Source organism: Mastomys coucha, unplaced genomic scaffold, assembly GCF_008632895.1.
Source record: "Mastomys coucha isolate ucsf_1 unplaced genomic scaffold, UCSF_Mcou_1 pScaffold21, whole genome shotgun sequence".
Lineage (NCBI taxonomy): Eukaryota > Metazoa > Chordata > Mammalia > Rodentia > Muridae > Mastomys > Mastomys coucha.
In genome coordinates, this window is record NW_022196904.1 from 188,856,450 (window position 1) to 188,881,928 (window position 25,479).

At 47.1% G+C, this 25,479-nt stretch overlaps 2 protein-coding genes across 2 annotated transcripts in view; one reads left to right on the plus strand and one right to left on the minus strand.

Annotated features, from left to right (window-relative positions):
* Positions 1 to 6,905: 6,905 nt before the first annotated feature.
* Positions 6,906 to 7,481, minus strand: LOC116101473 (spidroin-1-like). Its single transcript, XM_031385012.1, has one exon. The coding sequence runs from the start codon at positions 7,479 to 7,481 to the stop codon at positions 6,906 to 6,908; it is 576 nt and encodes a 191-aa protein (XP_031240872.1).
* Fam160b1 (family with sequence similarity 160 member B1) overlaps positions 7,046 to 25,479 on the plus strand; it is a 30,037-nt gene continuing 11,603 nt past the window's right edge. Inside the window, exons 1-6 of the mRNA XM_031390826.1 lie at positions 7,046 to 7,578; positions 15,014 to 15,092; positions 17,816 to 17,985; positions 19,613 to 19,717; positions 19,954 to 20,076; positions 25,159 to 25,452. Of these exons, the coding sequence (XP_031246686.1) occupies positions 7,534 to 7,578; positions 15,014 to 15,092; positions 17,816 to 17,985; positions 19,613 to 19,717; positions 19,954 to 20,076; positions 25,159 to 25,452 (816 nt within the window). The 5' untranslated portion in view covers positions 7,046 to 7,533. The remainder of the gene's footprint in view (positions 7,579 to 15,013; positions 15,093 to 17,815; positions 17,986 to 19,612; positions 19,718 to 19,953; positions 20,077 to 25,158; positions 25,453 to 25,479) is intronic.

Genomic DNA, 25,479 nt, shown 5'->3' on the forward strand with positions numbered 1-25,479 from the left:
AGATTTTTCATTTCTCTTTTGCAATGATTGTAAAAGCCTCATGTTATTTTAAAAGAAATACACTCAGACTTTACACCACCCGTGTGTAGTCTGTTTGTCAAAGCCGAATCCCGTGCCCACCTGGCCAAAATCCCGTGTCCCGCGGAACAGGGACCCCGCGAGAAATCCCGGTCCGTAGTATCTCTTTGCATTTCAAACCCTCTATTTCAGGTCCTTTATTCCCTCCTTGCTGAGAGAACCTAATTCATGAAACTGCGGGCAGTTTCACTGAGGGTTAAGAAGAGTCACTTGGGTAAAGTGTACTATCACAAGGACAAGCCACAGGAGCAAAAACAAGTTTGTCCACGGAGGCATATGAATAACAACAGCTGAAGTAAACTCCCTCCTACCTGCCACACCTGGGAGGAACATGGAAAACGTGTTCTAAGAACAATCTTTCTCAGACACATATAACCTGTGTGTGTGTGTGCATGTATGTGTGTATGTGTGTGTATTATGTAATTTAGTTAAAAAGAACACTAATAAAAACCAGAACTACCACATGATCCAGCTATATCACTCCCAGGTATATACAAAATGATATGCCATTTCATTGGCAATTGCAGAAAGATGCATGCATAGTCATGGCTACTGCTATAGTTTTGTAATAGTCAAGCTACGGGATCAGTCGGAGTCCACCAGCATCTTATGTGTATGTGTGTATGTAGGTCATGAAGCTGGATAGGTGTTTCTCACATCTGGTCCGTGAGAAAGAAAGATCAGATCTTAAGGGCAGGCAATACGAAAAAAGTAAAGGAATGTGATGTGGAGTAGCAGGGACAGGAGCTGGGTAGGAAGCAGAACGTGGACATGAGTAAGAGCCACGCATGATTGAAGATGTCACAGTGAAACCAACCACTTAGTGTGCTTATAAAATAGCAATAACAATCTCAAAAACAAACAAAAACACCCAACAAAATAAGAGTATTACTTTGAAATCCTTTGTCTTTTATTCATCACAGACCTATTTTATGTTCCCTCCTCTGTCTCATGCTTTTTATATATTACATGGGATTGAGGGAAAATTTGTACTGAATTTGATTGTTATACCTTGCAAGATTATTTTTCTGTTGGTGACCCAGAATCCAACATTTCATTTACCAGTTTTTCCTTATAAAAGTCCTGACTGGTGAAATGTGAGCAGATGTGTGGGGTGTGAGGAAGTACATGCAGAGGGCGAAAGCGGTCCTCTCTCCCGTCCTCCTGCCCTGCCTGTGTTGGAAATTGGTGGGTTTGATCCTGTATATGACCAGGAAATGGCCTGGGCATGGCTGTGCCAAGGGGAGGTTTAGAACTGGTAAGATTCTGCGGTTATCTTGGAGCTGTCATATTGACCCCAACTCAACCCGGGAAACTTCTTTAAATTTTTATTTTACTGGACTGGAAAGATATCTCTGTGATTAGAAACACTAGCTGCTTTTGCAGAAGGCCCAGTTTCAATTCCTCAGAACCCAACATGGCAGCTCATGGCCATCTGTAATTCCAGTTCTAGGATATCCGATGCCCTCCTTTGCACCAGGCACACACGATGCACACACTTACATGAAGGCAAAACACCCATACACATTTTAAAAGAATAACCAAGAAAATTAATTTGTATTTATTTTATTTATGCATGTGTGTGTGTGTGTATACCATGTATGTGCAGTGCCTGAAAGAAGCCAGAAAAGGGTGCTGGCTCCCGAGATGGAGTTGTGAACCACTTGATGCGGTTCCTAGGAACTGAGCGGCAGCAAGCGCCCTGACTGCTGAGCCACCTTTCCAGTCCCTCCAGGCTCATCTACTTAAAGAAACTCTTTAAGCTTCTTTGGTCTGTGCAGCTGGACCTTACGGGAAGTGCTCATTTCCAGGAGCTGCATTGTTAGCCTAGGCCACCGGGGAGGGAGGTGGGGGTAAAGGGTGTCTCCCTCAGCTTTCCCCCAACTTGAGGCAGCTGGCGTCCTCATTAGGCCCTGTCCACCTCCGCTTCCCTCCTACACCTCCCCCCCACTCCACCCCCAGTGGGTTTTCTTAAAAGTAGAACTTGAAATAAAGATGTGACAGCAGTGGTTTGTTCCACATCACAGGGGATGCATATGTGGGGAGAATAAGGGAGAGGAAGAAGAGCAAGGGAGGGAAACGGAGGTCCTGGTGGCGGCAGGCCGAGGCAGTGGCAGTGGCGATCACCCAGGAACCGACACCACTGGGAGTTCATGGAAAAGTATTTGCATCACTTCTCAGAATTCCTCTCAGTTTTTCTCCTGTGCTTATGCACTGCTCATGGGTTGTGCAAGTGAGCATGCACGTGCGCATGAAGGCTGGAGGCGACCCTCAGGAGCTCCCCACTTTGGTTTTATAGGCAGGGTCTCTCATTGGCTTAGAACTCATGGATCCTCTCCACTGCCCAGTGATGGGACTGCAAGTGACTGATGGCTGACCTCATCCAAGCCAGAAACTTAGCAGTATTTGGCTTCTCCTCGCCCATGTTTCCTGTAACCTGAAAAATGTTACCTTGGTTTTCAAGTCTACCATGCTCCTCCTATCTAACAGACTACTGACCCCCAGGGGCTGAGATCTCCTCTCAACCTTTGTAAGAAGCATCAAGAATGGCTCCCTGCTTCTCACTTCCGCCCTTGCCAAATAAACTTAGCATTGTGTCAGCACACAGTCCGGCCCAGAGCCTTTTACAAGGCTTGTTGGGAGAGCCTCGGTCCATCCTCCAGACTCCCAGTTTCCTGTTTCCCAGAGGCGCCGTCTTGCAACACCGGGAGAGAACACTTTCAGTACTTGTTTCTTTCCTTTGAAGAACATGCTTTTAAATGGTGTGTTTACTTTTAGGTGTGCAGATGTTTTACCTACACGTGGGACTTTGTACCATGTGCTGGTCTGGTGCCAGAGGAGGCCAAGGGGAGGCTCCAGATCTTCCGGAAAGAGAGTTTCAGACAGCTGTGAGACAGTGTGTGGGTGCTGGGAGTAAACCTGGGTCCTCTGGATGAGCAGCCGAGCTCTTCTGGGACTTTCCTCTGGCCCTTATTAGCCCTTATTAGGTTGTGCATGTGCATGCATGTACACACATTTACATAGGGTGGGTGCATGTATGTGCACACATCTATACAGGTGCTAGCAGAGTCCAGAAGGCATCAGCTCTCCTGGGCTGGGAGTTACAGGTTACAACTGTGTGGGGGCTGAGAACGAAATCTGGGTTCTCTGCAGGAGCAATATGTGATCTTCAGCATCGAGCCATCTCTTCAGCAATTGCTGTTTCCCCACTGAGATGATGAGGAATAGTGCCCCCCAATACACAACCCCTCACCACCTATGTATCTGTTCACCTTCCCAATGCCTTTGGTTGCTGTAACTGAACCAGGATTCAGAGATCACGTTTAAAGGCTTTGGAAATGCCGTGTGTGTGTGTGTGTGTGTGTGTGTGTGTGTGTGTGTGTGTGCACGCACGTCATGTGGATGGACCAACTGCTCCATACTGCTTGTTTCATTCTTTGGTGTTCACAATCTTCTCCTGCAGCCACCACAACCACCATTACCTAGCTTTTGTTTTTAATTCATTACTATTTCAATACATCCCTGTTCTCTAGAAAATCTGCTCAAACACATACATATTCCATTCATCAACTTCACCCCCCTCCTCACCCACCTTGCTGGACATCTTCTCTCAGCAACGGAGTGGGGCCTGAGAGTTACAAGCTACAATAAACCATTTCCTCCCCAGGCTGGTTTTAGTCATGGTTTTAAAACCAGTGTTTTATCAGAGCAGCAGAAAACCTACTTAGGACAGATGGGGCCTTCAGTAACCAGACTGGCCTGGAATGCTGGATGCAGCCCTAGCTGGCTTTGAACTCTGACCCTGAGAGCGGGATTATAGATGTGCACCCCTACACCTGGCTTTTCGCTGGTCTTTAACAGTGTGGAAAGTGTTTCCATCTTATTTATGTTAATTCTCAACATGTGTCTTACTCTTGGTTCTTTTTTCTCTGATGCTATTTTAGAAATAGCACATCACTCTTGCTATTGATCAAGTATCTTCTTTTGTCCTTGGAAAATGGCAGTGATGTTGCTTTTCCTTGAGTTTCAGTCTCTATCTTTTCAATAAACAACTTCATTTCTTCTGATAGAACCAGAGATCTCCACTGTCTCTTACCCTTCCTCGGACTCTACCGTGGATCTTACACCCATTCCTCACATTTCTGATGACCCCATGGTGTCTGATCTGTTGAGAGGCTGAGGGAGCACCCTGAGTGTTTGTGGCAAGAGCTCAGGAGCTCTGCACTGGGCTCCCTGTCAGGATCTTCAGGTCTTTTCAGATTCTGCACAGGAAACTAATCCTTTCCTCCTTCCATCTGGCAGGGTCAGGCTGACATGCCTGCTCTAGGAGATGAGGAGGGTGAGGGGTGTGTCTGTCTCACTGTTTTCACTTCATTCTTTTCTCCCCCACGCTCCTAATACGGCATTTCTACCCTCTCCTGAGTCAAGTCATCTTCTGCTAGGTTTGCAGAAGTGCAGTGAGGGGCCCCCCAGAGCAGTGAGGGCCCCCCCAGAGCAGGGAGGACCCCACAGATCCTGAACAGACTTCACCTGCCCTGTATCCTGGCTGTGATATTTGCTGGGTACCCGCTCTTCTGATTCAGTCACCATGGCAAAACCACAGCTGGAAGCAACTTAGCGTGGGAAAAGGGGTTTACTTTGCTTATGGCTCCAGAGACTACACAGTCCACCATGGTGGGAAGGCATGACAGCAGGGGCTGGGGCCAGCCTATTAGTCAGGAAGCTGAGTGATCCAAGGGGAAACGGAAGTGGGGCCAAACTATAGACCTCAAAGCTGGGCTCCCAGTATGTTCTTCTTCAGCAAGTGTTCTGAGCAGCGCCACCAGGTGAACCAAGTGTTCAAACAGCAGTCCACCAGTGACATTCCAAACCACACTTTCTCTAACTGGTGACCAGTTCTTGGAATTGATACATTGTTTTCATCCCTACCTTTCTTCACTGGTGCATCACCTTAACCCTTTAGCTCTGCTGCAGTCTCTTCTCCCGGCTAACTTGCTCTTGGGGATTTATAGATGAGAAATTCCTTTACTCTCAGTTCATCAGGCCTTGTGAGGGGAATGGTGTTACATTTTTACTTCCCATCCACCTACTGCATCAGAAGCCATCAAACGCTGAAAATACGAATCATCTAGCTGTTCCCTTTTTTCTTGGTTCCATCCCACTTGGGCGTCAGTTCCCCAGGCTCCCCGTGTTTGGATGTGTGGGTGCTTCTTCCAAGTTCACAAGTGTACACGTGTTCACAAAAGGCAGAAGAGGGTGTTGGATCCTCTGGAACTGGAGTTGCAGGAGGTTGTGAGCCACTGGGCACGACACGGGTGCCAGGAACTGAACTTGGTACTCTGGAAGAGCAGCAAACGTTCTTAGCCACCAATCCAACACTTGAGTACTACTTTCGAACAGGACTAGATTTATTATTGCCTTAACAGAATAAATACAGGAGGTTCCAGTTGAGGGATTTTAGGCACCTATGGCGTTTTCAGGGTAAAGAAAGCCTCCGCCTGAGTTTCCTCAAAGCAGTGGGTGAGGTGAGTCAACTGCATCCATGCATTAGGCAGCCTATACATTAGTGTCACTCCAAGCATTCGGGATGAGAGTAGGAAATATAACTACTGGCTCAGTTACAGTTCTAACTTATGCGTCTTAGAAATTAGGGACCAGGCAGATAAGTCATTGAGTATTGATATTAACTCAGAGCCAAATATATATTTTATTGTGCTTATAATAAGTATGCAAAGTTAAATATCTATCACGCACCACTTTTAGCCCGCTTAAACATTACTACCCACACAAGTTGTGGCTGTAGGGCATTGTGAAAATACAAAATGTCATATAATTAGCCAGGAAAATTATTATGGTTAATAAACTGACCAAACCTCATAAGTAGTATGAATAATAACAACCAACATTGTGTGCTCTAGGTTGGAGCAGGAACAAGGAGCTTGAACGTGGTAAGGAACACATCTCAATGTCCAACAAATAACAGAGGATGTTGCCAGCGTTTTAGTTTACAGAAACCAAGGGTATGTTTACCTGCCTTTGAGCACAGCAGAAGCAAACAACCAAAGCGTGGAAAAGACTCAAGTCTCCCCTTACCTTCTCTCTTGGTTTCCTGCCCTCTTGTGTTGTTACTAATGTTATAACAATGAGGAGAGCCTGTGATTCCCGGCTTTCTTCACTGCTGCATTGGTAACCTCACGCCCCAGAACGGCAGAGCTGGATCCAAACAGGCTTCTCAACCCCGCTCAGAGCTGCGGCGCCCTCCTCTGTTCAATGAATTATAGGTATTTCCCACCCATGTTAATGAGAAATCTACTTCACTCTAATGAAGAACTCCCTGGTGAAATGCTAATATCAGCTTGAAACAAAGTTCTCCAGACTCTTTCAGAAGTTGTATCAGCCATCTTAAAATGGTCCAGTCCATCAGTGTTTCCTCTCGCCTTGTTTAATATACGTTTGCATAGTGTTTTAGGAAGCCTCCATCTCCGTGCTCATTAATTTGCGGCTTCACTCATCAGTGTTAGGCATCCTGAATATTATTTCCTTTTCCAGAAACACACTGAAACCTTGTAAGCCACCATCCGGCGTTATTTAACCGAACCCTCGTCCCACCTGTCCATTTTGCATTTCCGGTTTTGATAAGGATAAGCTATATCAGTCTAACGGGATCTTTCCGCCTACGTTTGATGCGGTCGAATCCCTAGCACGTGGACCCGCTGTCCGTTTTTTGCGTTCGGGATGCTGATATTTCTCTAGCGGGCTTATAGACTTGCCCTACGTACAGTACGCAAGCGCAGCGTCAACGCGTCGCTGCCAAATCCTCACACTGGTCACCGAGAGACCCGTGCCAGCACGGCCCCGCCCTCCCCGCTGGCCGTAGCCTCTGAGCGCCCTGCAGACCCCGCCTGCCCCGCCCCCCCGTCGGCTCCGCCCTCCCCGCTGGCCGCGGCCTCTGAGCGCCCAGCAGACCCCGCCTGCCCCGCCCTCCCCGTCGGATCCGCCCTCCCCGCCGGCTCCGCCCTCCCCTTCGGCCCCGCCCTCCCCGCCGTGGCCTTTGCGCGCCCCGCCCCGCGTCCAGTGCAGCCAGCAGCGGAGACCTGGGCTTCCCCGGGTCGCATCGGCGCCCCCTGCAGGCCGCGGCGGACACGGCAGCCGGAAGAGCCGGAGCTCCTGCCACCGTGTCCGCGCCGCTGCCGCCGCCGCCGCCGCCACCGCCGCCGAGCTCCGCGGGGCCCCGATTGCAGCCGAACGACCTCGGAGCCGCCCGCCGCGGCCCCGCACCCTCCGATCAGAGCCGCCGCGCCTTCCGCCCGGCCCCCGCCCTCCGCTCCTCGCCCGGGCCCGCCCGCACCGGCCTTCACTCTGGAGCGGCCCGGGCAGCCGCAGCAGGGGCGGCGGCGGCGCATCGAGGAGCTCTCCAGGTCGTCCCGGGAGAGGCTGCTGCAGTCCCGGGACAAGATGTTCTCCAAGCTCACGTCCATCCTGCAGCATGCCGTGGAGGCGGTGAGGCCGAGTGGGGTGCGGGGCGCTGCGGGGCGCGGGGAGGGAGGCTGCGGCGAGGCCTGGGCGCCCCCGGGGCCTCTGCTCTCCCGCCGGGGACCGGGCGGCACCCGAGGCCTCCTGGCCGTTAACCTCCGGGGCTACGTGGCCAGCGCCGCGCAAGACAAAAGAACGGCGGTGCCCGTGGGCAGGGCTTGCTTTTGCTTTCGTGCGGGTGGGTGAGGAGCGACGGGGACCGCGCGCGGGGCCCGGTCCACGCCGGTACCGGTTCTGCCAGCTCTGGCCCGGCGGCCCACCTGGGCTGGACCTCGGTGATCGATCTGCCGGAGTTTGTGGGTCCGCGATCGCCCAGCTCACACCATCTGTTTTCCTTTTCTTGTCTATGCTGCGCTTCCTGGAGACTCTTGGCGCAGCCTGCAACCGCTGTACTTTGAGGCTGGTCCTGAACAGCACAGAGGGACAGAACTCAAACCGCCAAACGTGCCAGCACTCAAGAGCCAAGGAAGAGAGTGCCTTCCTTGCCGTGCTAAACGCTTTGCTTTATTTTACTTGCTTATTTTGGACGGAGTATCACCTTGTGTGAAGAAAGTTACTGTGTTTATTTTTTAAATGGCATTTTCTTTGCATGTTGAGAATGGCCTAATAGTAGCACTTTCAAATTCACATGGCTTTCTAAAGAAAAAAAAAATCACAAACACCACGGTGGTTTTTAGGGTCTGCTAACAAGATTAGAGTTGTGAATTTCTGATAAGGAGACAAAACTCTAACGCAGTTGCTTTTTACATACGACCTGGGACTTGGGGTTTGCTTTCTCTTGTCTCTCTTGGGTGACACATAAAGCCAAGAAAGAAATGGGGTGTCCTGAGGTTGACACATGGGGGAGAGAACTGGACTTTTAGACACTGCTTCTGCTTTTCTTGCTTAATAGGGAGTCAGCATGCAACAGCATTTGTAAAATAAGTTTAAAAACTTTTAACAGTTATATTGATATTTTGTATTATACTTAGAGTCATCAAACTTTTAAAGTTGAACATTGCTTACTATAATGATAACTAAAAGATCACTAGGAATAAATTATATGGAGGAAACCCTGGGGCCTGTCATGTTCTAGACAAAAGCACTCCCACTGAATTTTATTTTTTTCTTTTTTCTGGGGGATGGGGGGTAGGCAATAGAGAATTGCCCAGTGCCCCAGTGTGGCCTTGAACTCAGCTCAGGCTGGCCTCAAACTTCTGTCTTAGCCTCTGGAGTACTTAAGTTCTAGGCATGTATCTAAGCCTGGCTACAATTTCTGGTTTATAGACACATTTTGGTCCCGAAGTCTGTGTTTTCTGTTTTTGTAATCTTTTTATAATTACATGTGTCATTAGCATCTATCAAATTACCTGAGTAAGCCTCTGGCCCTGTAGTATCCAGTTTCCCATCTTGCTGTGAGGAGAGGAGTGTACTAGGTTCACGCAGTCCCAGGAATAAATGTCTGGCCTGTGGAAATGTCAAGTTCATTTGCTCAACACTGGTTTCTAAGCTGTTACCACCCACACACTTTACCAAGAGAAAGGACTGCTCCTGATATCTGATTGGCTTTTCTTTGATCTATTGGAGGTGTCTCTTGTAGCTCAGGCTGGCTCTGAACTTTAAGATCTCTGTCTCAGAAGGGCTGGGATTATAGATTTAGTCCCTCATCTCTTGAAGAATACATATTTTTTGATCCCCCCTTCAACATTGTCCTGGGAAAGAACTCCCCCAGACAACGATAAACAAGCCGTCGTCTGGTAGCTGAAGAATGTTTTTCATAACCCACGATTAGCCCCTCGGTTACTCAGTCTCGCTGACCATTTTGCTTGTTTATGTCCATGAATGAGTCTTCTCGCTCCTTAATTTTTGGGCTTCTGCAGGTGCCTGGACCTCTTTTCTGTTGTTCTAGGCGTCTTCAGAACTGTGCTGTCTTAGCCTTTTGTATCGGCAGCATCTGAGTGTCCATAGTCAGATCACCTGCAGTGGTTTTAAGGTTGACCAGATGTATATTCATCTAGATGAGGTTGGATGAGGTGTTTGGGTTTTGTGCTTGTTTTGTTCTTGAGTCAAGGCTTCTGACAGCCCTCAAACTCGCTATGCAGCCAAAGATGACCTTGAATTCCCTGTCCTGTCCCCACATCCCCAGGAGCTAGGATAATAGGCTTGTGCTTCGTTTTCTGTTTAGTTTCTGGTGGGGGGGGTGTTTACCCAGGGCTTGGTAAATGATAGGTAAAGGCTGTCCCACAGTCTTTTCTACCCTGCCTTTTCAGGGCCTTTTTATTATGATCTTTTGTGCATGTCTGTGCACCAGTGTACGCGTGCGTGTGTGATCACAAGCATGTGATCAAGCAGAAATCTGAGAACATCTCTCAAGAGTCAGTTTTTCTCTCTCAATGGTGCTAGTCCTGGGGAATCAAACTTAGGCAGTCAAGACACCAGCATTGCCTTTGACTGCTAGGCCATCTTAGTACCTATCCCTTTTAAATTAAAAAAAAAAAATCTGTTTAGATTTCCTTCATTTTACTTGTATAGTGTTTTGCTTGCATGTATGTTTATGAACTGAGTGTATGCTAGGTGCCTGTGGAGGTCAGAGAAGGATGCCAAGTTCCCTGGCACCAAACCTGATCCTCTCCAAGAGTAACAGGTCCTCTTAGCTGCCAAACCAAATCCGGCTTTAATTTACCTGAATCCAGCCTTCAAACTTTTACTCTGAAATAGGATCTCACTAAACTGTTCAGGCTGTCCTTAAACCCGTAGTCCTGCCTCAGCTTTGCAAGTAGCTGGGATTACAACAAAGTGTTATCACACCTGGCATGTACTCGTTTAAACGGTTTTTCCTCATTTGCCATTAACTACTTACAAAGAGGGGAAATAAAGGTGTCTTCATAGCTCCGTGTTTATAAATGTGTTTTAACCTGACAGACGCGATGTGAGGTTAGGAGAGACATTCACACATGACAAAAAGCCAAGACTTGTGGTGTAATTCTCCCCTCTTTTTCCTGAGAGGATGGCTCTCTCCTCACATAGCTGGAATCCATTAGTTAAGTATCTTAGGAATAATTGTGTTCTGTTAGCCAGTTGCCACATGTCTCAATTCTGATGAGGCCTGTCCTAAAGTTAGTCCTAAGGTTAGATCCCATTGTCTTAGAAGTTCCTATTTAGCATTTGCTGAGGGCCAGCCAGGTCCTGCAGAGACGTCACTGTGGCTCTACTATCACTGTGGCTCTACCATCACTATGGCTCTACCATCATGGCTCTTTCCCTTTATTCCAGGGAGGATTAAGGGCAAGCCCCTGAGCTTTTGTCTATTTTATCTAACTCAGTGGATGTCATCTTTGAGAATGCAAATTTTCAAAGCATAGTTAATAGTCAGTTGTTGGGATCAGCATCCCACCCGATCCACCGTACTGGGGACTGAACCCGAGCCTGTTAGGCAACCTGTCTGAGCCATCTCTCAGCTGTAACCCAGTCTGGCCTTGATCTCGCCTCCTGGCTACCAATTTTTGAAAACTGCTCTGTCTTGGGATATGTTTTTCAAGCCCGGCTTGAGCCCCTTTCTTACTCAGCAAGAGTTTTAAGAGCCAGAGTGAAAGAAAGCAGCACCCGCACACTAAGGGAACATGGTGTGTCTGCATCTTGGATCACAGTGCCAGCTGGCTAAGCACACACGGGAGGTCAGAGTGTAAGGAATGCACAGGGTTGATCCGCCCTGGAGTCAGACAGAGCGGGGTCCAGTCCAGCCGCTGCCCCTCTGAGTTGACACGGAGCTTATGAAGTTTGTGTGTAGGATGGCTGCAGAAGGTAAAACGAGCTGTCTAGGAGAGTTTTGTGTGGTTGATAATATTTCAAAGATTGGTTTGGCCAGGGTACAGGGGCTGGGGAGTGTGAGGAAGAGGGCAGATCTTAAGGGTAGTCAAAGAAGGTTCTAAAGAGGTAAGACTGGAGCTAAAAAGATAGGGAGGTGTTAAGGAAGTTGAGGAAACAGGTGGGGCTCACACTTTCATCTCTGATCTTCCTGACTGAGAGCCAGGCAAGCCTGGGCTCTGCCATAAAGCTTTGTATTAAAAGCAAGACGGAGTGACTGGCAGTGGAACAGGGAGGGGGATGTAAAGTGAATAAATGAAAGGAAGGAAGGAAGGAAGAAAGAAACAAAGGAAAAGCAAAGCAAGACACCCAGGTGTGGTTGTACATGCTTATAATCCCAACCCTCAGGAACCAGAAGCCAGAGGATCAGGAATTGAAGGCCCCAGCTATGCAGTGAGTTTGAAGCCATCTGGGACTACTGGAGACCCTGCCTCAAACAAAAAACAAACAGCAAAACAGATAAAATAAGTTTGGGGTAGGGAAAGGCACTTTAAAAGATCTTTTAAAATGTGAATTTGTATGCCGGGCGGTGGTGGCGCACACCTTTAATCCCAGCACTTGGGAGGCAGAGGCAGGCGGATTTCTGAGTTCGAGGCCAGCCTGGTCTCCAGAGTGAGTTCCAGGACAGCCAGGGCTATACAGAGAAACCCTGTCTCGAAAAAAACCAAAAAAAAAAAAAAAAAAAAAAAAAATGTGAATTTGTAGACATTTAAAGCAGAGATAATGGCTAGAACATTTTGTCCAAATTGTTGATGGAGGTTCTTTTGTATATTGAACATTGGACAGAGTTCAGGTTTCTAGCAAAAAGCATTGTTCCCTAAGGCAAGTCAGCTAACAGGTAGACTTTGATGGGAGTGTGAGCAAAACAGGAACTTCTTGTGAGGGTTTAGCGATGTTTTAGGCTGGGTATGGTGGGGTGTGCAGCTGAGGCAAGAGTGTCTCAAGTTCAAGGCCTACTTGAAACCCTGCTACAATGGAGTGTTGGGGGGTGGCCTGATGGTGGTACAGTGCTTGCTTATGTCAAGCCCTAGGTTTGCTTTTCAGTTCTGCCAATGAGTGTGTGTGGCCCCTGCAGTGCTGGCCTGCACGCCTCCGTTATCATGTGTCAGCCACTGATGGCCGTTCATTTCTTCATGGATGAGTATTTGATACTGACTCAGCTCCATCACTGAGTTAAAATTGGGTCTGCATGATGAAAAAGTTGATCTTGCCCAGTTACAGCCTAAGAGAGAGACAACTAAGCAATGGTAAAAGTTGGCGCCAAGGCTAGAAGGAAGCCTGCAGTGGCAGGTGCTTCCGAGTGGAGAAGGGAAACTTCCAAGAGAGAAGGAAGCACGGGAAGTCCAAGACAGACAAGCAGGAAATCGCAGATAGGTGTCCTGGCAATTTGAGGTGGCTGTAGGGATGAGAGATTTGAGAAATGAATCTCCAAGTGCTAAAGAATTAAATTATAGTCTCCTGCTGCTGGTTTGAGCATCTCTATCAGAAGATGAATGTTTTTATGCAGTTTGCAAGATCTAACAAAAAGGCAAGTTTGCTGGAGTCTCAGAGAGTAAGAGAATCCTCCTTTGAATGGGATTGTTACTCATCTGAGTCATTAGCAGTTCAGAACAGTTTATCCATCTTCTTCCTGCACTGAAGGAGGGATTTGATGGTATTATATGGCAAGCACACACACACAGACACACTCACACACCAACACACACACACAGACACACACACACACACACACACGTGTATCCACACACATCCCCCCCCACACACACACGCAGACACACATCCCACATAGACTCTCGCCTGGTGATCTGCTGTGTGGTATTGCTGGGGGAAAAGCCGGAGGAAGGATACTGTGTAGCAACCTAAAAGGAGAAATCGTTGCTACATTAAAAACCACATCCTTTCTTTGAAAGAATCAATCCCTCCTGTGTTTGTCCCATTTGTTAGTAAATTTAACTCCGTAAAGCTAAGTCCTCCCAAAGCTTAACTACCTGTTAAGACTTCACAACTGCAACTAAGAGTCATTTCTGTTTTCTTCAAGTTCTGTGCACATAGGCAAGTGTGGGAAGAATTGGCTTTAAGAAACAATGACAGATCAAAACTCTTCAGTTCCCGTTTTCTTTTCATAAACGTGTTGCACCTGTGGATTGAGACACTTAACATGTCTGTGACTGTACCCATAAATTGCACAAGAGTTGAGAAATTGTGTTGACAGAGTTGTCAACCTCAAGGTCACTAGCTGGGTAGCCAAAGGTCAACATGGAACAGGTGGAAGTTAAGAGAGGCCTGACTGCAGTAGTTCATCTAAGATGCAGGCACCCTCAGTCTGTAGCCACAGGGAGCTGTGAGTATGGCCCAACACAAAACCAAAGACTTAACTTAAACCATGGTGTGTGTGTGTGTGCGTGTGTGTGTTGTGTGTGTGTAGCCACAGGTAGCTGTGAGTGTGGCCCAACACAAAACCAAAGACTTACTTAAACCATGGTGTGTGTGTGTGTGTGTGTGTGTGTGTGTGTGTGTGTGGCCACAGGTAGCTGTGAGTGTGGCCCAACACAAAACCAAAGACTTACTTAAACCATGGGTGTGTGGGTGTGTGTACACTCAGTTTGCTGCATTCTCAAGCATGAGCTTTGTAGATTGGCAACATCTGGTCACAATGTCCAAGGGTTGGACATTCTTGGCGCTTATAGGAGGACATGAAATGGCAGTTTATCCAGTCAGACTGTAACATAATTGTTCCCAGGACAGAAAGCTCTAGTTCTACCCTTCCGTGGGTCAGCACAGCACTTTCTGACAAAGGTTGGTGACAGCTCCAGGCTGTGGACTCCCATTCTCACTCTTTCAAGGAAAAGAGTTGGAGAAGGAAAGGCCAAACCTACTTTCTCCCATTTAACATGAATGCCTCAGCACTGGTCAGCTTGCGGCAAGATGGCCGAGGGCTATAATTATGGACTTAAAACGTATGAAGTCAATTTCAAAGCCTGCAGTGTGACACGTTTTGCAGAATTTAAATGTGTAGTGTCTTGTTAATGTAGTTATTTTGCTAAAAATATCACTGTATGATCTAGGCTTACAAAGGAAAAGATTTACATCAGCGTGCCTTGGAAAGTGGGGAGCAGTTTTAATCAGATTACGACATGGCAGTGCAGTGTATTTGTAGCTGACACGTAAGCGGTTGCCAGCTACTCTTCCCCCTTTTGCCTTCCAAAGTCCCCAGTACAAAGGCTTCTGGTTATCAGTAATGCTATTTTACAGATAGCTCAGCCAAGAATAATGGGCTTTGGTTTGGTCACTTTTGAGGCCATGTGATAACAGAAGAGGGGGAAAGGTCACTGCTGTGGTTTAATAATAATATTAATAATAATATTGATAAAGGTGGGTTTTTTTCATAATTCATTCTGCTTTCTTAGATTCAACTCATTTTTGTTTATTTGATATTTGACATAAAATCAAGTTTCTCCTTTATTTTGGTGCTTCTCTTACATCACGGAAAAGTGTAATATTAAGGTTTGCAGGAGCCTTTAATCATGCCCTCTAAGTCTGGTCTTTTGTGTTTGTGTAGCTTGCACCATCTCTTCCGTTACAAGAAGATTTTGTTTATCACTGGAAGGCAATTACCCATTACTACATAGAAACTTCAGGTAAGGATCATTCACACCTAAGATCTGCTTCAAGATGAATTTTCAGTTATTATTTTTAACTTTAAACAATTTTACTTTTGATTCTTCTTTTAGGGTCATTTACAATGTAGCTTTTGAGCATCCTCTGTTCTAGGCACAGGGGAACAGAGTGGTCAGTCTCACACACAGGAACCTGTCCTGATAGAGCTCGCGTGTCAACTAGGGGAGGCACCCAGTAAATGAGAACTCATACACAGTGTGTCAGATAAGTGTTGAGGGGAAGTGAAGCAGGCATGATGGGGTGGTGGCAGTGGGTGTGGGGGCAGTGGGCAGATGGCTACTTTAGGCTAGAGAAGATCACGATGCCCTTTGGGCATGTTCTTCTGGGGAGGCCCTCATTTGGGTGCTCCTGTCTACTGCTCCATCCCTCAGCCTCTCACTGGTGTTTGTGGAGAAACCTGTTTGAGTGCCTGAGAAAAGATGGTCCAGGATTAAGTTTAGGAGCAAATGTATATAGGTATAGACAGTATGTAGATCACTCTCCTGAGGATTATTGCATAAAGAAACCTGAGAGGGAAATGTTTGGCAAAGGAAGTTATAACTTCTTTAGTGTGTGTGTGGGAGGGATGGACCAAAGACCACACTGGGACTGGGTATATTCGTCAAACACTCTACCTTTTTAAATCAATTCCCCCCACCTCTCTCCTTCTCCCTCTCCCTCTCTCTCTCCCCCCCCCCCGTCCTGCTCTCTCTCTCCCTTTCTCCTGTGTGTGTGTCCGTATGTCTGTACGTCTGGATGTCTGTACATGTGATGTATATGAATAAGCATGCTTTGGCATATACAGAGAGATCAGAGTACAACTTTGTGGAATTGGTTCTCTCCAGGGATTGAACTTAAGCCAACAGGCTTGCACACAAGCACCTTTGCCAACTGAGCTGTATTGTTGGCTCTATCCACTATACTTTTTGAGACACTGTCTTTTACTGGAGCTAACTGATTGACTAGATTGATTAGCCAGTGAGTTCCTGAGACCTACCTGTCTTTTCCTACAGAATTGTGGTCACAGACACCTGGGTTTTCATGGTGTTAGGGATCTGACCTCAGGTCCGCACGCTTGGATGCCAGGCACCTTACCCACTGAGCCATCTTCCCAGTATCCCCCAGATGTTTTAATTATTTCAAAAAGTGTAAGGTTTGGGGATGGGGGTACATCTCAGTGGTAGAGCACTTGCCTGGCGTAAGTTAGATGCTAGGTTCCAGCACCAGCATTTAAAAAGAAAAAGAAACAGAAGGAGGGAGGGGAAGAAGGGTTGTGAGTAGGTTTTACAGAATCCAGGGGAGGAAAGGGCAGACACCAGAGTCAGCCTGTTCCCCCGTAAGGTTGTTCATGAGCACAAGCATCGCCATTAAGTAGGAAAGAGAAGCATGCTCAAGTAGGGGCTTGGCCTTTGGAAAGCCAGTGAACCGTTTATCTGTGGAAATGAGGCAGTCAGGAGAGGGAGGCCTGTTTTAATCAGTGAGCAGAAAGGGTAAATGTAGGGGATACAGTAGAGTGTCTTAAGAATGAGTGAACTGTGTATCCTTTGGCCCTTGTAGGCCATGTAGTATCCTTTGCATGTGTCATCTGCTGCTGTAGCTCCCACAAACATAAGCAATGGCCATTCCTTGTTGTGCTGGCATGGTTCTTAAGATCTGAGGTGGGCCTCACATGCCCTGTCTTGAGGGTTGTGCAGTCACAGTGGTAAATATGCAAATAAGACACACCTGGGGGGTTGTGCTGGAGAAATGGCTCAGCGGTTAAGAGCACTGACTCTTTTTCCTGAGGTCCTGAGTTCAGTTCCCAGCAACCACATGGTGGCTCACAACCATCTGTAATGGGATCGGATGCCCTTCTCTGGTGTGTCTGAAGGCAGCTACATTGTACTCATATAAAACAAATAAAATCTTTAAAAAAAAATAAGTGTTTAAAAAAACAAAACAAAACAAAAAAAACACACATTCTCTAACACTGGCTGAGTGAAAAAAATGGGAGGGGCCGACTGGCAAGCTGATGAGGCCGGAGGTAATTCATGTTTCAAACACAAGAATCCTATGTAGCTCTTAAGTAACTAAGGCGGGGTGGCCCTTCACATGTAATGTGCAGTCTGCATTCTGAGCACATTGCAGCTCACCTGGAAAGGTATTTTTTGAGACTACTCACCTATTATAATTAGCTTTTGTGATCCCCCCCCCCCGGGACTTTAAGGAAACACACATTCTCAAGTTAAAGAATATTTTCTCTACTTGGTAGCAGAAGTAAGTGTGCATATTAGTTATGTGAGGGACAGGTGTGCTCTGAGTCAGGCAGAGTCTTGGGGTAGAGAGAGGGTGGAGAGAAAGGGAGTTGGGACGAGCAGGGTCTGACCTGGGCTGTAAACATCTGAGCTCCTGCGTAGGCACAAGTGTGCAGAGGCACAGGATCCATGAGAGTTGAAACAACGGACAAGAGGAGACAGGAGCTAGAGATTGTCGTTCAGGGACGGTTTCTAACTGATAATGGGTGAATACTCACTGACAAGCTATGTTCTAGGAAATGGATCACAGTTTCTAACAGAGAAAGCCACACTGAGCAAACACACTGCGAGCCACCCCCATGTGTGGTTCTATTGAGTTGGAATGAGGGGAGGGGAGGGTAATGTAGTCGCCATAGGAAGTTTAAAAAAGTTTTTTGAGTATTTATTTGATGAGTTTTTCTACTCTTTAGATGATAAAGCCCCAGTGACTGACACAAACATCCCATCCCACCTGGAGCAGATGTTAGACATACTGGTCCAAGAAGAAAATGAGCGGGAATCTGGAGAGACAGGGCCATGCATGGAATACCTGCTCCATCACAAGATCTTGGAAACATTATACACCTTAGGGAAAGCCGATGTAAGTCCCTACCCTCTGTGCAACACAGGTGAAGCTCCAGGTGCTCGGTTCTGGTAGAGATAGGAATGGCACGTGCAGAGTCGGGGAGACTGGGTGGGGGGACGGGGAGATGTGTCCTGTGCAGCTATGGCATCCACAGAGAGCGAGAGCAGAGCCTGTCACACTCCTACTTTCCACATAGAATCCCAGAGCAAACATTTGCAAAGATAAACAAGTACAAGTTGCTCAAAGTCAAAAGGATAAGAGCTCTGGTGAGGGTTGCATATGGTTCAGTCCTCAAAGGAAACATTGTCGCTTATTCTGCCATTCATGGAAGTCACAGTGGGTGTCATGCAGATTTTAGACTTAATGAATTTTGAAAAACACTTTGCAAATCTAATATTATTATAAATAGTATTTTCCATCACAGAAGCTTCACATTCCTGCATCCTTAGCACCAGAGCAGGGGCGAGTTTATGAGAAATGTCAGCTGGTTTTGTGCTGTGGACATCACACTGTGCACAGGTCTGGGGATGCCGCCTACTGCACAGCTCCATGCTCGGATGACCTGCATTGTTTGAACTGGAGTTGGAAGTGACTGTAGGACCCTCCTCCAGCTTGAAAACTCAGTGGTTCTGTGAATCTCTGTAACATACAATACTAAAGGGAACGATGGGTATTTTAATGACACAAGGTTGCAAATCGGATTAAAGACAATTTCTTTTTAACAAAGTCTATAATGCCCAGTTTATTCTGAGGTGCCTTTAAGTTAAGTGCATTCTTTTCTAAGGAATGAACCTGTCCCCTAAGAACCAGAGCCATACCCTTATTTCCCTTGTCCCTGTCTTTGCGGTGAGGGATTTTACATTACTAAAACCAATTAGTTTAATGTTTTAGCAAAATGGTAGTAATTGTACTGCTAGTAAACTTATTTCTGATAGAAGTGATAATAAATATCGTTAACATTTTATCTGAACAATATAAGGTAATTGTTGCCCTAGAAATATCATTGTGCTGAAGATTATATTTCAGGCTGTTTGCAGGCAGGGTTTCTGTGGTGACCCTTGGGTGCACACATTCATGACCGTTTTCACAGTGTGTAGGCTTTATCACAGTGCATCCGACTTGCCTGACTCGTGCGCTTCCAATGCAGAGTGATCTCAGGCTCACTGCTTTTCAGCAGAGTGGCTGGCATGCTATAAGAACTTCCTAGTGATGTTCTTTATAATTCTCATAGTGCAAATACCTTCGAAGTTCGCTTAAAGGAGTCTGTGCCGTAAGGTTCCTTTTTACTGATCTCTGTATGTTAGTTATAACTTGTTCACTGCTGTAAATAAGATCTCCCTTGGTCTGGCAGGGAGTCAGCTCTCATCGGCTCCTGTCCCAGCCTGGTAGGACCTGAAGCACACACCAGCCTCAACAACACATGTTCACTGTGGTGTGTGTAATCACCTGAGGCTGTAATCACACAGTCATGTTATGGTTTCAGAGGTGTGATTGTGTTTCTAGAATATTAATTGGTGAATATTAATAGAAAATTTTATTCTGGCAAAACTATTAACTGGGCAGTGGCTTTGAAGGGGACTGTACTTACAGACAACTGACCTGCTGTGAACAGTTGCATATGTTATGTTCATCCTGTGCCCAGTGTCCTCCAGGAATGAAGCAGCAGGTTCTGGTATTCTACACCAAGCTTCTGGGAAGGATCCGGCAGCCCCTGCTTCCACACATCAACGTACACAGGCCTGTGCAGGTATCCATCCCCTTGACCTCAGGTTAAAAGCACATCGAATTCCCTATACAAAGAATCTTTTATTGTTTTTCTAAGAGTAAAAATAATGGAGAAAATTATTGTAGCAGAGCATGAAAATTTGCAAATGTTTGGGTTTTCTTTATATCTCACCATATTTATATTTCTCTGTAATGTTCTCTACTCTGCCTCTATAACATCACAAAGAGGATTTTAAATCTAAAAAATTTTTTTGACAGAAATTAATTCGACTTTGTGGTGAGGTCCTTGCAACACCAACGGAGAATGAAGAGATCCAGTTTCTCTGCATCGTGTGCGCAAAGCTGAAACAGGATCCCTACTTGGTCAACTTTTTCCTGGAGGTATGTGGCACTCCTCTGATCTGCAGCTCATTATAAAAAGTGAAATTAAATCCTCTCAGGAGCAATTCAGGTTCGCAAGTTCTGCCGACAAGAAGCAGTTTTCATCTAAGATCAGTGTTTATTTCAACTGGCAGTCATCCTGGAAGGAGAGTTTCAAGGACTGCAGCTGAGCCAGATAGGGTCGACTGAGACGGGCTGACCACCAAGCCGAGGCTCAGAGGGAGGAGGCACTGAGGGAGGGGGAGGGAGCCGGAGGGAGAGGACAGCGGGTGCACAGGTGGGCAAGCCAAACAGAAACTCGAGGTGCTAACAGCTTTTTTTCCCTTTTGGATGGCTGCAGTATTTTGTACTATTTTTACAGCCATAATCAAGACAAGATATTGTTTTAATTGGTATTTTGAATTTTACTTACAGCTTAAGAGAGGAAAATAAACCGTGTCTACGTTCTACTTTTGTTCACTTTCTTCTTTCCTTTAATCTCGTTTTAGATTTTTTAAAAAAATATGTCTATGTATCATGTGGTGGGTGTATGACAGAGTCTCTTTCCAAACCTGGGGTTCCCTGATTGGGATAGACTGACTGGCCAGTATGCCCAGGGAGCTTCCTGTGTCCACCTCCCCAGTTCAGGGACTGTAGCTTGTGTGGCTGTGACTCCACTGAAGCCTTCCTGCTTGCAGGGGAGCGTTCCGACAGCTGAGCCAGGCCTCAGCCCGTCTTTTTTCTTAGCGGTGAAATCATTGAGGAATACTTTAGGAAAAGCAGCTTTGCTGTCAGAACTTCTATCAGCAGTGTTGGTGGACTCCTACTGTTCGGGGCATTGGGAGGTTTTTCTTAGAGTTTGGCATTCTGATACATTGGTTTCTCTTCTGTTATTGAGTAAGTAATTTGGGGTCCTGTCTGCAACATTCCTGGTGGTCAGCAGGCAGCTCAGCTGCAAAATTGTGTGAATTTAATTTTGTGCATACTCTGGCCACGAAATGCCTGTGTCTGTTTCTGTTAACACACAGTCATTATCTTGTCTTTCAAGTCTGCATCAGAATGCTTCTGTTAGTCAAGAATGTGCATTTCTAAAGACGTTCCTTTGGCTGCATTTCAGTTCATTTATTCTTTATGTATAAGAAAGAGTTAGTTTAGCTGTATCTGAGATTTCTTTACCTTGCTTGTGTTTTGAGATAGGATCTCATCACTATGTGGGCCCAGGCTGTCCCAGAACTTGCTATGTGGACCAGGCTGGCCTTTAGTTTGGTATTGCGGGAAATGTTAAAAATGAACTGTCATGTTCCTGCGCTTGTGCCAGCAACTCTCTGTCCCTGTGGCCTGGCTGACCCGGAGCTCCTGAAACATCTCCAGCCAGCTTGCTAAGTTCCCAGTGGCAGGTCGCTGTCACGCCAACCCTGTGCTTCAGTACCTCCACGGCCTTTGTAGTGCACCTAAGGCAAACCTATGCTTTGCCGCCCTAGCTTTCTCTCTGGAACCCAGTCAAATGGCCGTGAGAAGAAAAACACCACACAAATTTAGCTCAGAAACAATGGTAACTCAATCTGGGTGCAACAACTAAAACCTTGTCTTGTAAGCCCTATTAAACCTGATTCCTGATGGGTCCGCCATTGAAACTGGGAGACACTAGTAATTATATCTTGTCCTCACACTATCCCTGGCCAAAAGGACCTAACTCCCCTCTCCAACCCCGAAGTCCCGCCTACTCACCTAGTGATTGGCTCCTTTATTCATTAGAGGATTGGTTCACCTCTGGATCATGCTCAAGATCAGTCTCCGGAGCATGACTCATTCCTTGTCCACAGCCCCGCCCAGGAGAGTGGAATTATCATCAACATACCAGCAGCACCAGGCCCATCCACAACAGTTGGGAAGAGCTTTCTGCCTTGGCCTCCGTACCTAGCTGGCTTTCCCTCTTGAGACAGAAGTTCACTGTGTAGCCCTGGCTGCCTAGAATTCTCAGTGTTGTCTAGGCTTACATTATGAGTGTGGCCACTGTTCTTGGCTGGGGTTTTCTTTTCAAAGTTTTTTTTTTCTTTTTACTGTTTTCTTAGATACTTAGTACTTTAGATACATGGATTTAAACCTAAACTTACCTGAAAATCTCTGAAACTTGTCTCATGGATTACATTGACCAAAACCAGAAAATCTGCAGGCTTCTGTGTGTCAGTCGTGAAATGCCCATGACACAGCTGTCTTTAGAACCATTTACATGTGGAAGGCATGTCTGTTTTATTCAGACAGCACTCAGTGCTGAATGAGTGGTCTTCCTGAAGTCATACTGCCTCTGAGCTTGAGGATTGCTAACGTGCCTCATCTTCCCTCCTCTTGGTCCCTTTGTGTCCTCTGGTTCATGACCCTGCCTCACCGGTCACTGTGTCCACAGCTTCTCATAGCTGACACAACTGAAGCTTGACTGGTCCTCACTGACTGACAGCCTGTGGGAGGCAGGGCTTTATCACTTTACTATGGATGGTAACCATAGTTATGGTCCACTACTGCCTTGTTGCTCTTCAGTGTTGCTCCCCTGAAACTGTTCCTGTAACTGACCATTACAGACATCTGCTGTGGTCAGTGCATGTGGTAGGACAGTGAGAATCAGCTGTTGCCTTCTGATGAAGAGGGTAGGACATGTGCTCAGGTGACATAAGGCGGAGCAAGCTGAGAATCAGAAGGATGCAAAAGAAACTGCAGAAGTGTCCTTAGGATGGAGAGATTGCATCTGCTCGGGGTCCTCAGAAAGACTTCCTGGACGAGGTCATCTTCCAGCTGAGCCTGGAGAGATGCTTACCTGGAAATGAATGAAGGAAGGAAGGAAGGAATGACCACATGCGGGAAGCAGCACAAGTCGGGTGTGTGAAGAGTCCAGACAGACAGGTCGGGACTGGCTACGGCTCCGAATGGCTTGTATGTGTTCTTGTCACTTAGAGCCACCAATGAATTTTGAGCAGGGATTGCTATTATGTGGTCAGATCTGGGCCTTTATACCTGACATTTCAGGCAGCATTTTAGAGTGGGTTCCTTTAGGGAGAGGCGTGTGGAGAGTGGGAAGGAAATAGGGTTGAGCTGAGTGGGCCCGGTCTGCAGTGGCTACGGCAGCCTCGGTGTGCTGCAGAGCTGAGTGGGCCCAGTCTGCAGTGGCTACGGCAGCCTCGGTGTTTGAGTGGGCCCAGTCTGCAGTGTCTAGGCAGCCTCGGTGAGCTGCAGGATGCTCACATGCAGCATACAGGGAAAGGCTATTGGAATGTGTGGGATCCAGAGAAGCGATGCCAGAGCAGGAGCAAGCAGGGGAGCCCGGAGGACCCTGCTTTGAAGGGATGATGGCTTTTCAGTTCTCCATATCTGAAGCTGTCCTGCTGCCCACCTGGGCGTAAGTTCTGGTGTCTGACGCCGCTGCCACAGGTCTGTTGTTTGGAGAGAAGTCTGGCTTTAAGAGGCTCGGGAGTGATCCAATAAGACCCATCCTCAAGAGGAAAGGGGAGCACAAACAATATGGCCACAGTTCATCCCCTGGGAGCTTTCTGGATGAAGAGTCCCTGGTTCTGCCTCCGCGTCACATTCAGTAGTCCCAGGCATCTGTCCTCACAGGAGACCGTCACAGCAGCCTAACGAGCGGCTGTCCCTTCGCACTCTTCTTGGACACAGCACTTCTGACAGAATTAGAAACTGAGAGGAAAATGCTGCGCTTGCTCTTTCTAACTGAACTGTGTGTTTGGTGCATGTGTGGCAGGCGTGCGCCATGGTGTGCCTGGCAGTCAGAGGACTTGTGGGAGCTGCTGTGCTCCACTGTGTGGCTCTTGAGGCTCCAACGTAGATCATAGGGCTTGGCAGCAAATGCCTTAACTCTGAGCATCTCAAGGGCCCAAGTGCTGCTCTTTTGTAAAGTATGATAGGCTGTGGATTATGTAGGAAATTGGCAAGTTGTTCACTGCATAGTTGTTTGGATTGTACAGCATGAGCTCATCTGTCTCAAGACTGGCCTGGTGGTACATACAGCAGTGGCAATGTTTCTGTGTTAGGGGCATAGACTTTTAAATGGATTAGCCTTCCCTGTGCCTCCATGGTGACGTGAGCATGGTGAGCCCCATGGAAAGGCTGGCTTCACTGGACTTTACCTTGTGAAATGGTTTGATTTCTGTTCTCACGTCAAATAGGAAGCTAATGATTTGCTCCAGTTACGAATCTCTTTGTAAAGTTTGGATGTGAGGACCAGGCAAGCACATCCTATCCTCAGACACAGATGAAAATGTCCTCGGGGAAGTTCGTGTTTTCAAGCAGAGGTGAAGGAAAAAAACCTCAGAAAAAGTCCTGACAAACTGGAGAGAATTTGAGGCTTTTGTGAAAACCTCAAGTCTCATGCTGTCAACGTTAGAACTTTTGAGTTTTGGGCTCGCCCCCCATGACTCTAGCAGGATTAACATTGAGGTGTTGGATCTGAGGTGACAGTAACTGCCAATGCTGGGGCTTTACAGTTGTCAGATAGTTGTCACTAAGATTGTCGCCATTGCCTGTGCACGTGTTTAGTGTGGGGTCGTCACATCTCAAAGGTGGCTTAAGTCTGTATGTTTTCATTTCATGTAACACTTTCCACCACTTCCATTAGACATGGAGAACACTAATCATAGAAAAATCCAAACTGGGCCTGATGGCACAGGTCTGTTACAGCTGCTTCTTAGAAGGCTGAGGAAGGAGGACTGCCATTTCAGGACCTGCCTGGACTACAAGATAGGTTCAAGGTTAACCTGAGCAACTAAATAAGGCCCCATTCCAAAATAGAAATCGAAAGCATAGCTCCGTGGTACAGCATTTGCCAAGCATGTGTGAGGCCTGGCATTCAACATGCAGCACTGTGGCTTCCCCAGCCCCTAACCCATTAGCTCCAGAGATGCCACTCAGGGGCAAGCAGAGAGCTCGTGGAGCTGAGTGAGGCCCACGCTGTCGTTCCCAGCACAACTCCAGAAAAGAAGACAGGGAGAAGGGAGGCCGTTCCCATATGACTGCTGGGTTTTGGTCATTTGAGCTGGTAGTTGTGTAGTGTGATTTCTGTTCTGAGCGTGACCCTCACAGACACACACTTCTTTTCAGAACAAATCGAAGTCCCACATGTCCAGAGGAGCTCTGAGTGTCATCTCAGAGGATGGCCCAAAAGGTCAGGACACCGCATCAGGAGACGTCAGCCAGTGCCACCAGCCCCAGGAGCTGTCAGGTGCCACTGGGGTGAAGCACACGGAGTCGGAGGATGAGCCCCCTCACCAGATGGATGACCTGTCTGCAAGTCTGGATGACCTCAACGTCACCTCACTGCCAGAGGTCTCTGCCGTCCGGCCAAACCAGGACTACAACTTAGTGAATTCTTTGTTAAACCTGACAAGAAGCCCTGTGAGTCAGCTTCTTACTCCCCGCCCC

Coding starts and splice junctions, on each gene's coding strand:
- LOC116101473 (XM_031385012.1), bottom strand. CDS start 7,481: ATGCGCCGCCGCCGCCCCTGCTGCGGCTGCCCGGGCCGCTCCAGAGTG.